Genomic DNA, 12,431 nt, shown 5'->3' on the forward strand with positions numbered 1-12,431 from the left:
TAAATATAATTCAAGAAAAAGTCATCTGAAATTAATTTTGCAAATTGATTAGACAATTTTTAGAAGCAGTAACAAGCCTAAAATGCTAAAATTACATTAATTTTGATACTGCAAACTGACAAATGTATCCAGAATACCCAGAAATTTCTATCCCATCTGGTTTGCCAAGAAACTCATCTTTATAGGTGCTTTTTCTGGTGATGGAATTCCATTGATCCTAAGTGGGATTTTCCATTGTTTTGGACATCTGTGTACGGCTCCTTTTGCAGAAGGAGACCTCTGCAAATACCAGAGAAACTGTAGAAGATGGGTTAATTTGCTTTTTTGGGTCCTTTGTTGTTGCATCAGTGACAAACTAAAACTGATTTTATGCTCTGAAATTTTTTCTAGATAGTTTTGAGTGTCAGAACTGAGGAATATGTATGTTTGACAAAATAATAATGTAGTGCAGTGCCAATATGTGAAAGCAGTGCAGCTGCTGTTTCCTAATCTTTTATCTTGCTAAAATTATATTCAGTCATTGACTCTTGCACCTTAGCTTGATAAGGCACTCATCTCTCCAGACACATACACTAGATAAGTGGAGATAAACACAAAATAAAAATATTGGAACAGTTGCAGTAGGGAATAGTAAAAACGTTGCAGCTAGGTTTTGGGGAGTTTAATTCATAATTCTGAGAAACATAATGGTAGAGCTCTTGCAACTGCTTAAATAAATACAAATTTTCCTGGCAGTGTCTAGCTGAGTTTGCTGGAGGAGGCTTTGATATAAATAGAGGTTCTAAATATTTGACACAGACTTGTTAGCAAGACATTCAGTGACTTCCAGCTAATGAAGGAAGACATTTAAAGCACACAGTTGCTGTTTTCTGTATTTGTACTGGGAAACTGACTGCTAGGTGCTCTACAAGAAGTGCAGCAAGCTCAGTCCTCAAGAAAGAAGAAAATGAGTATAATATTGCGCTGAAAATAAGTAAGCTGTTTAACATGATTAAAATCTGGTTGACATAATGCCAAAAATAACTGGATAATAGTATTACCTGCTAGTGTTATTATTCTGCTACCAGAATGACTGAGCACATTGGTCCTTCTCATTGAAATGGAAAAGCCTTCAGGCCATAAAAGGCCTTAAACCACTATTGTACCTCTTCCTATGAATGCCACAGAACTTGTTCCCACCCTGAAATTAAACTGGAAAAAAACCCAAAAAACCAAAAAGTTGATTTATGGATTTGTCCTGATATCAGGAGTGTCCTCTTTGCCATTCTTTCCAAGAAGGCCGCTAATGGCCATTGTACATTCTGTGCTCCTCTGTAGAGGACCCTGAGAGTAGGTGCATAATAGCAGAGCTGCCCTCCCTCTTCTCAAGTACATTGACTTTAGAGCTCTGATAATTGCTTGCAGAATTCCCTGTGGGATAGGTCCTATTTACTCTATCTTGCAGGTTTTTTATAGTTACAAATGTAGGTGTAAGTCTTCAGTTGATATTTAAGACTGTGGCTATAAGGAAAATTTACTAAGTGACAAGAGCAATTCTTACAGGAAAATGAGAAGCTGCTCTTAAAGATTCTGGATTTCACTCAGAAAACCCCTCTATCAAGCTTTGGTGGATTTTGTAGTACTTGACAGATTTTTTTAAGGCTGATTGTGGAATCATGTCAGTTCAGAAATAAAGAATAGGTGCTTCTTATTTTTCCTGCTTGCTAGGCACCCATGCATTTCACGTGCTTCTAAGGCAACCTGCAGATGTGGAGTGTATACCCAGAGTTTTCTATCAAGGCTATTAGGGAAATCAAATCAGTTGTTCAAAACATTTGCTGGTTTGGGAAACAAAAGTTGTAGTTATTGTATGGATTTGCTAATAGAGAACCTTTACACTTTTGTTTTATAATTAAAGTGGACAGATGTGATGATGATGAGGACCAATTAATGCATAACTTGTTAACTCATTCCCACTATTGTTTCCATTATACTATTCCATGATATTCCATGATACACTATTGTTTTCAGGAAGTTGTGTCTGGTGAAACTTATTTTCTTTTGGAATACATGTTTCGGGCACGGCTAAAGATGTATATGTATTCCAAAACCAAATAGTTTTGGATATAGCTGAGAAGACTTCATTGATACAAGTCTCCATCACTGGGCTACTCAAGAACCATCTGGACACAATCCTGTGTGGTGTGGTCTGGGATGACCCTGCTTGAGCAGGGAGGTTGGGCCAGATGACCCACTTTGGTTCCTTCCAACTTGACCTAACCTTTGATTCTGAGATTTATTTTAAGCATAAACTTGAATACCTTTGAAAAAATCCTTTAAATAAGTGGTCAAAAGTTGACAAGATCAATTGTAAACTCAAGTGGGAAATACTTTGTGCCATTGAATTTGTTTTTATCAGGTCAATTAAACAATATGTTGTTTTTCTTTTCTCTCGTTGCAGCCTGTGCTTTCCGTTACAATGGGCTCTCCTTTGTCTACCTCATCTACCTCCTGCTCATTCCTCTGTTTTCAGAACCCACAAAAGCAACCATGCAAGGTAAGAAGTTCATTGCTTCATTCTTCAGAGTCTGTGGTGCACAGAGTACATGCAAAAGCTTTGGTGTAGTAGAAGAAGAAGTCCTGAGTGCATCCCCCTCATTAAGTGATCTGACTTGCAAAACATTCTGTAAATTCCCTGATGTTGTAGTTTTACAATATGGTGGCCTTGGTGCCCAAGGACTTCCAACATGCTCGCCCCAAATTGCATCAGGGCTGTCTGATAGCACTACTGGGCATTCCTTTTTATGACATCATTTCCTCTGGAATACTGATGTGGTCTGGGTGAAAAATGAATTTTCAGAACCTTCCCAAAGCTATCCTGTCATAGATTGTGCTCTAGGTCTGAATTGGTAGTTAATTATGATAATTAAATTTGATACCAGATTTTTCATTCAATTGTATTTTAGGTACTTATTTAAACAACTGACATTTTGGCATTATACTGCCGCCTTAGCAAAAATAACTCAAAGGGCTTTCTTTTAGAGATGACGAATGACTGCATCAGGCATTCAAGCATTTATGTCTCACATACAGCAGTGTGCCATTCTGCCTTGTCTAGGGCAAGAATATAATACTTCTGAAAGGGGTGTTTACATTCCCCTGTAATGAGGAGGAAAGGGGTTCTTTATAGGTCTGCAAATAGTTTATATATTTTGAATTATAAAGCTTTGATTGGTATAGAATCATAGAATGCTTAGGGTTGGAAGGGTAGGTAAAGATCATCTGATTCCATTGGCAGGGATGTCACTCACTAGATTAGGTTGCTCAGGGCCCCATCTAACCTGGCCTCAAACACTTCCAGGAATGGGATAGTCACAACTTCTCTGGACACCCTGTTCCAGTGTTTCACCACCTTCTGAGTAAAGAATATCTTCCTAATATCTCATCCAAACCTGCCCTCTTTCAGTTTTAAACCATTGCTGTTGTCCTGTCACTATCTACCTGCAAAAACAGTCCCTCTCTCCTTTTCATAAGTCTTCTTTTAAGAACAGGAATGCTGCAATGAGTTCTCCCTGGAGCCCTCTCTTCTCCATTCTGAACAATCCCAGTTCTTCCAGCCTGTCTTTGTAGATCAGGTGCTTCTGTCTTTTGGTGGGGATCCATACCAATTGGGAGGGCTCAGTTTATATTGTCTGTGTCAGTAGCCAGTGGAACCAGAAAAACAGGCCTGAAAAATAAACTAAGCAAGCATAAAAAGTGGGAAATCCCACTCTTGGTGAGGCTGTCAGTCATTTTTACAGGGGAATATTACAAGGACAGTGTAAGCATGGAACATCAGTAAATGTCCAGCTGTGAGTTAGAGTTTCTCTTAAAGGTGCTGAAGGTATGAACTGAAAGGGAAAGACTCACTGGGAATTTGGTTGCAGCTGCTCCAATATTTCATTGCAGATAATATGCAATTACTCTATTGGTTTTGTGTGTTTTACTTTTGTTGCCCCTTCTGTGTGTGCCAGGAGAAGTGTTTGACAGGATAAACAGAGCCATTTGCTAGATGTCAAGAGTGAGAGTGGAGAGACATACAAATTCTCTTCTTTTAGAGTATAAAAAAAGTCTATTTGATTAGGACTAAGTCCTGTGTGACTTAATGGAGTAATCTAGTTTGCCTCGCTGATGGTAGCAATCTCTCCTCAGAGGAAAATGCTTTCTCAGGACTTTGGATAGTTTCCCTGTATTGTGTATCACATTGCATTGCACTTTGCCTGAATGTCATGTTATGTATGATGCGTTTGTCTGAATTAATTTCTTATATAAATTTAGTATTTGAGTGTACCCACTTTGCCCACTGTCCCTGTTCCATTTCTAAACTGTGTGTGTGTGTAGGTCTATCTTTGTAGAAACTGTTGAGAGTTGTTGTTTGGGTTTGTGTTTTTTGTGTCCAGAAGATGGAAAAGAAAGAGGAAATATTTAAATATTTTAGCTAAAACCAGCCAAACCACCAGTAAATCAGAGTCAAAGAATAAATAAATTAAACTTTACTAAAAAACAACCCAAAACCAAACCAAATCAAATCTATGTTTATGTACTTTACTTGTATTTTTCCCCTAATACTTCTGTCACTCAGATAATATTTTTTTCTTGAAATTCTGTTTGTTTTGATTAAGTTTTTTAAATTCTTTTAAACTTTCTAGCTTTCCACTATTTTTTTCTTTCCTCATCATCTCCTGATACACTCAGCTCTTCAGGCAAAATCTCTGGCCAACTTTCCTATCTCTTGCACTTTCATCTGTTTTCCCAGTTTGTCACCTTGCACTTTACTTTATGGAGCTTCTCTCCACCAAGCTTAAGGTTTTACAGGATATAGCATTAGGAATTATTCTGAAATGCATGGTATCAGTCTAGGTTAATTTAAATTTTTACAGAAACTTAAAAGTTTAGAAATACTGGAAAAAAACTATTATACTTGCTCAAATAGTTCAGATGGTATTTAAAGATTAATGAGTAATTTTTTTTCCTTCTTTCCCCCTTAAATATTTAATCTCATTAAAAAGGTTAATTACTAAGATAAAGTAATATTGATCCTTAAACCTGAAGATATAATTCACTGTCTATGTCTCTGCCTATGTTCCATGTATTAGTTTCAAATCTAACTGAAGGATTTGTCTCCTGTACTTCTAAAGAGGTTGGTATTTCACCTGTCAGCATCTTAAAACTAGCCTATGGAACATAGGCAGAGACAACTGTGTAAGAAACATTAATTGCAAATAACATCTTCTTGTCTACAGCAGTAACTTAAAGCCTGGCCAATTTTTCAAGGGTTGCTAATGGGAACAGTTTTTGAGGCATTTACCTCTTTGTATGTGTAGTGAAGCCCTGTGATTTCAGCAGTAATTCTTCTGTATGAATTATCTCTAAATTCAGTAACTGATTTGTTTTCTATTTCTCTGGAGCTGACAAATACACAGTAAATTGTGCAGCACTCTGGTTTCTAACTTCTTTCTTTGTGAGATTGTTTATATTAGCGATATGTTTTTTCCTTTGTGTCTAATGTCCACTGCAGTTATGTCTTCATCCTTAATAAAGGCTTGTACATGATGTTTTTATAGAAATAATAAAACATCACAACATAGATTGGTCCAATCTTGGGCAAATGGCTCATTTAGCTGTACTAAATACCTGTTTTATGTGGCTTTTTTTCCCCAGTAAGAGATGCGATTTTACATTTAGATAGGTTTTATTTCACTTTATTTAATTTCATATTTTTTGATTAATAACACTCTGTAGCCAGTCATGATGTAAATAAAAAAAATGAGGGGGGGAATCAGTTACTTTCACACATGGACTAGGTTTTTCTCAGTTTTCTTATGTTAATGGCAAAAAAAATGGGTTTGCTGCTGAATTAATTCACTGCTCAGGATGACAAAACTTGTATTTATGCTGGAAAAATTAACTTGTCACAGCACTCAGATCAGTAAAAATGATGTTTTAAAAATGCTTAGATGGATAAAATGATGAATTGTAATTAAAAAATTGTTAATTCAGCATTATTTGAAGTGTGGCTGAAACGAAGGTAAAGAAATGGAACAATGGAATTTGTTTTGCAGATATTAGAGGATTTGTGATTTGTAATAATCTGCACAGAATTGTATGATACAGAAGAGTTGCAGTAACAAATTTGGATCCCCAAATATAGCTGAAGGGTTTTCAGGAGAGTATTGATCCAAGTGAATATGGGAAAAAACTTTATGCAAACATTATTTTGAGTTTCATACGAGAGCAATGCCCCTATGTGCACTCATCAATTTTATAATGCATCTGTTTTACTAGCAGTCTTTCTGTGCTCATTCACTTCTTTTATAAGTTAGAAAATACTGTTGAGCAGTAACAAGTGGGATTCCTACTGGATTGGGCGCATGTTTTCTTATGGAGACACGTCAGGCTGCTACATAAACATCCTTTGACTTAAAGCACTGCTTCTCAGCTAGGTTTCTCCACTCCTAACATTATAAGGTATTCTCTTGGGAGTGAACAGTGTGTTATTGGGCCAAATCCAATAAGAAGTACCTGTTCTTGGAAATTTTAGCAATGCGAGAGTGAAAATGGAGCCGTATCTTTACATTAACCACTTTCACAAATGCATCTTGCATCTTAAGAGCCTGTGAACATTTCTGTTATTGGTACTGTGTGATTTCTCACTATTTAGGACCAAAACATTTTCTTAAGAGATGAATTAGAACCCCCTTCAAATAAGAGAGAGTGAACTCACAAGAAGCATTGGACTGACACTGTTGGGCACAAGAATCTTGTATTTTTCTTAAGTTGTGTGTGATAACAAATACTCACTCATGACTTTTTCACCGCCTTGCAATGCTGTTGCCAAATGGGAACACCACTCTAAGGACGGGCACTCCAGTGCCTGAACTGTTTCACTTTTTGGCTTTCACATACTAGACTGTAAGAAGGGATTCCCAGTAAGTGGCTGATTAGACAGTGTGTCACCCATTTATATCTTCACGTTTTATATGACTGCTGGCAGTGTTTTTGGATCCAGGTATGGCAGAAACTCAGCAGCATGTTGATAGAAGACTTGCAAGCAAAGCAGAACCATCAGAACTGGGACAAGAATCAGAAGTCAGGAGGAGAAAATAACTAGAAAATTTTTTAACTTGCAATTAACTATTTGATTCGGGCTTTCTTTTGTGTGGTTATTAATGACATGAGTCTTTGGAAAGATTCAAATGTAGAGAAGCGAAATGAGTCTTGGTAAAAAGGGCAAAAATTCTTCAGAGGCTTTTGAAATAAGGTGTTTGGAATTAGACTGGTGTGGGGTTTTTTGGATAGAGGTGAAACTACTAAATTATACAAGAAAAATCTAGTTTAAGGAAGGCTGACACTATCACAAACTGTTTTCATTGTAGGAATGAGCACTTTTATAGTTGCATTGGATTTTGTATTATTTTATTTATTTTAAAGCAATACTTCTGCCTATGTATTAAATAGCATTTGTTTTAGGGAAAGAAAAAAGTCAATTTCAGTTGATCTGAAAGTGATCTCTTTAGTTATTTTAATGTTTCAAGTTGATCCTGAGCCCTGCCCTGATCACCCTGCCCTGGTGATAGTCAGCTTCAGACTAAACATGCCATGGTTTAATAAAACTCTTAAATTAAAATTAAATTAAATTAGTTTAATTTAACTCTAGCCATGACTAAAGAGCTAGAGCCAAACCCAAGCTTCCTTTTAACCCCAAAGTATAAGTAAATTCAAATTTATTACATAGAGAAGTAATTTAGAGGTGCAAATAAGGAATTTTTGTTCTTGGGAATAAGTTTGAAAATGTTCTTGCATTTTTTCCCCTGATTCATTAACCTACATGCAACACCTAATAATATCAATTTTACTTTATAGAGCTTCTGAAGGTGACTTTTTTAGCTGTCCTTTCTGTTTTTCTTTTTTAAAATAATTGAAAATTAGTCAATTTTCTTCCTTTCTAGGAAGGATGTGCAAAATAAAACTTTTATTATTGTTGTATTTGGAGGATGAAAGAGTGCAGAAATGGGATTGTAATCAAGAAACAGCATGGTAGCTAAGGGGAGTTTGCTGTGAGCTAGCAGTCCTCCTATCTAATGCCACTAAAGCATAAGTAGAGATTTCTGCCCTGAGTTTGAATGAGACAAGCACAGAAAATGTGGTTTAGAATCCAGCTGTGAAGTTGAGCACTGTCAAAAGCACTTTCCTGAATGTGCTTGTATTCTCAAATTAGGGATCTGATGTAGGCTTACTGTAGTTGTAAAAGGATTTTAAACTCAGAATGACCTTATGTTATGTTTTAAAATTGAGTTAAATAATGAAAATATGTTTTACAAAATCATATGAAAATAGCAGCACCTTAGAATGTAAAGTAGGATTAAATGTCGGCCATGTAGTCCAGTAATCCTAGTTCTGATTAGTCAGGCCACAGATGATGATGGAAAGAGGGTGGTGCTGGGTATGCCAGGACAGCCAAACTTCAACAATTTGTTCTCTATTCTTTATCCTGAAGCATGAATTTCTCCGACTTAAATTGCCTTTGTTCTTTTTACTGTGCTTTGTACGTAAATGATTGCAGAAGTGTTACGCTTCTATTTTTTTGTTTCCATGCGTTTTTGCTTTTTTTTTTTCATTTTTTGGGTTCATTGGCATAATTTGGTTATTTTATGTGCATTATGACCTTCCATCCAAACCAGGAACCTTCTCCCGCCCTGTTTTCCCCACAGTGGGAATGGACCAGCCCTTGAGGCAGCAGTTTCCTCGTGACGATTCTGAGACCTCTTATCGAGCTCTGTCAAAAGCTGTGTGATAGAGAGTTAAAAGGGAATCAAAAATGTTTACAGTGCTGTAGCTTTTTAGGTCTGTCAATGAGCAAGTAGATTGGAGAGAAATTGCAGGGATATTTTTGAATCTGCTTCTACACTAGACTAATTTAAAAGTCAAAATTACATTTCAGCAAGAAGGTAGGAGGTTGATAAGATCTTGGCCAGATTCAGATAATACTAGAGGAGAAAATCAACATGCAATTGTTATGGTCTACTATAAATTAGAGGATGAATGATCCTAATAATCATACAGCCAAATATTTCCCTAGGGCATGCAACTTCTTAAACAATTACTGACTTGTGAAGAGTCAGTGTTGTTTTAAAATTGGGTTTGGAGGGACTACGGACGTCAGAGAGAGTTAGTCATCACTATTCTTATGATCCAAAATTAACAGAAAATAATCTTTAAGGTTTTCTTAACCTGAAGTGCAACATAAGTTCAGGGAAACTAGATAGTGACTGAAGAGCTCAAGCATTTGGATGTGGTGACATTTTCTAGTAAAACATGCAACAATCTTTCTAGAACTCCCATCTCAAGCATGGGTGGCTTTTAGAGGAGAAGTCCAGACCTAACTTGCTGACTAACAACCACAAACAACATTAAGAATAAACAGATTTTGAAAGGAATGAGTAAAAGGGGAATAATCTTAGAGGTCAGAAGTGGTCAGATGAAATAGAATTTGCCAGAAGTCAAGATGAGTTAAACTCTTCCAAGGAAACTGAAACAAGGAATAAAAAATGTGTTTATCTATATGAATATAAAATAATTAAAAGCATGGCATGCAGTAAGGATGAAGTAGGAATCAAATATCATCTAGGTATGCCCCAAATTTTAGACAGGATTGTGTGCTTCAGCTTTGAATCAAGGCAATGCTATTCAACACAAAGGCTAAAGCACCATCTGGGAAAGAGGCTGGAAAAAGAAAACCTACTGTATGTGAGGAAAAAGTAAGACCCAAAGAGTTTAAATGTTAAACTTTTAAAGACTGCATAATCTCCTTCCTAAATCTGAGTTCACGCTCAAATTGATACCCCAAATTGAAGAACGATAATATTAGCTCAAATACAGAAAATACGGGGAAATGGTCTTGCATGTGAACTCCTGTGATATGAACTACTGTGAACTTGTATTTTTTCAAATTTTGGAATATATTCATAAGAGAAGAATAAATAAATATCTTGAGGCTACTGGAAAAAAAAGAGATTAAATGAAAATGTCTGTTCTAAAAAGGAGTTGTGCTAAGCAACCTAGATAATGCTTTGGTAAGGTCAGTTCAGATTGAGTCCCAAGAAGCTGATGCTAATGTACACAAGTAAGATAAAAACAACTCATCTCATGGCTTAAAATAGGTTTCCTACTTTTTCAGTCTGCAAAGGGAAACTGTCATTTTGGATTTTGATTTGAGGAGAAGGAGGACTTTTTGAGTTAAATGGGGTTGCTGGCAGACCATCTAGAAACTGTGAATGCATGGTGGACCAGATAGTTTTCTAGGTTTCAGGCTTCTAATGAACAGAGTGAACCTAAAGACCCATCCAACTTCATAGTGGAAAATAATCCTTTTATGAACCAGAATACATCCTGTGATGATGGGAAGTAGAATAACTCAGCCGATGCCTCTACACCCGCATTACCGACATCACTTGCCCAATTTCTCCAGAAAACCTGTATATAAATGGTAAGAGTCAGATGGTTTGTCGAGGTTTTCTGTCCCTGTTTTGAGTAGTTTGGGGAGGGTTATTTGTTTTATTTTACCTTAGGCTGAATTAACAGTTGCTGGCTTGAAACTGTCTGGTGGTTTGGTTCAGGAGATGGACAATGTTGGAAGATTTGGAGCGTTACTGTGGTCATCAGAACTGTTTTCAAGAGTTCAACAGTCAGAAGAACTGTATATTGTCTTAGAGGATTATGCTTGGCTTTGGAAAATGAAAGAGTAAGAAGAATTTAAAACATATTTTGGGCCTCTCTATGTTCATCTTTCATACTCCTGTATGTTAAACAACCAAATTTTATCATGCTTTCTTACAGGAAGGGTACAAAAACCCAGTAAGCTAATAGGTACATTTTTTTATTATTATGGCTGACCTGTAGGTGAGAGGAATTCCAATAAAATCAGTGCAGGTTTTCAAAAGCAATGCAGCTGTTCCCATTAACTCCAATTCTATGGCCTTGTTTGAAGACAGCCACACTACAGAGAGTCACATCCTGAATCTACTATACCAGATGGTGTCTGAAGAGCCATTAAGAAGTGAGCCTTGGACCGTATTAGACAGCAAGGCAGCTGATGGCATCAGCTTGACTTGTCATTGCAATGTCTTGGCATCAGCTTTTTTCTATTAATTACTCTCTGGTAGCACCAGAAATTTTTCCACTGAGGTAGATATTATTTCTTTAAAATTCATATTTAATTTAGTTTTCTTCTGTGTTTTCCCTTCTTATTTGACCTTATTTCAAATAGGTTCTTGTCAGCAAGAGATTTGGTCCTCAAGTTAAGTGCTAAGCATGGATTTTATTTTCTTTTACTCTGAATTTCATCCTCACACATGGAAAAGTATGTACTCTTGACAGGAGCTTATTATGACAGAAAATAATACTGCCTTTAGAGCAGAGTAATTGGTAGATATTAGGCCTCATTTATCAGATTTCATAGCTGAGCCTGACTTCCTGTGGATGCTCCTGTGTCTATAATGGATTTGAATCCAGATTCTGCATCCCCAGGAATTTGGGAAGCCTAAAGTAGAAATCTAGATTGGTGTTAATTCTTTGCAGATCAGCACTGTACTTTCATGTCATAGTGAGCCTCAGAGACAATCTCCACTATAAGAATACTGCATCCTTGTATTTTTCTTTCCTTCTCTTGAAATCATCTACCTTCCTTTCCACTTGTTAGTTGTATGACTTAACAGATCTTTTTTGTTGTCACCTAGTAGATTGATCTGTGCTCCAACTGCTTTGTTCCTTTCATGAACACAGAACTACCCTTGCTATGTGGCTGAACAAGAAGCTAGGAGGGTGTGACACACACTGTTTATGAACTGCTTTTTTTTCAAAGGATTTAAGAGTTAAAGGAGAACTAGGTAGCAAAGTCTTGGTTGTTCACCAGTTGTATTTCTGATTGTTCTGAGAAATCATTTGGTGTTGCAGTGATACAGGCCCTGGCATTTTCAAGCCCATCTAGACAAATGTCTATGTAGTTTGTGTAGATGTGGTGCTCCACTCAGCCTGAGAACTTGTCATGCTTTTATGGGTGAAGATTGTTCTCAAATGCTCTTTTGGAACCCATTCCTGAAGACAGGAATATGGAGCTGCTGTTATCATAGAATCATTTAGGTTTGAACAAACATTTAATATCTTCCTGGATCCTAAGTAATCCTGGTTCTAGTGCCACTAGGGCACATCTATCCATCATCTGACTGGAAGGTGCTTCTCTTAATTTCCCTAGTTTTTGCAGCACTGATCACCAACAGAGGCACAACTGGCAAGGAAGGTTTTCAAATCATTGGCAACTGGTAAGTGGAAGAAGAATGTCCCCTCCTCCTGCTATCTCCATTGTCTGAAACATATGCAAGCTGTCTGGAATGGCAATCACAGGGACTGAATTGTCA

The 12,431-nt window shown here is 36.8% G+C and overlaps 1 protein-coding gene across 1 annotated transcript in view; it reads left to right on the plus strand.

Annotated features, from left to right (window-relative positions):
• PIEZO2 (piezo type mechanosensitive ion channel component 2) overlaps positions 1–12,431 on the plus strand; it is a 285,292-nt gene that overhangs the window by 47,813 nt on the left and 225,048 nt on the right. Inside the window, exon 2 of the mRNA XM_066546251.1 lies at positions 2,441–2,536. Coding sequence (XP_066402348.1) covers positions 2,441–2,536 — 96 coding nt within the window. The remainder of the gene's footprint in view (positions 1–2,440; positions 2,537–12,431) is intronic.

Source organism: Molothrus aeneus, chromosome 1, assembly GCF_037042795.1.
Source record: "Molothrus aeneus isolate 106 chromosome 1, BPBGC_Maene_1.0, whole genome shotgun sequence".
In the NCBI taxonomy this organism is placed as follows: Eukaryota; Metazoa; Chordata; class Aves; order Passeriformes; family Icteridae; genus Molothrus; species Molothrus aeneus.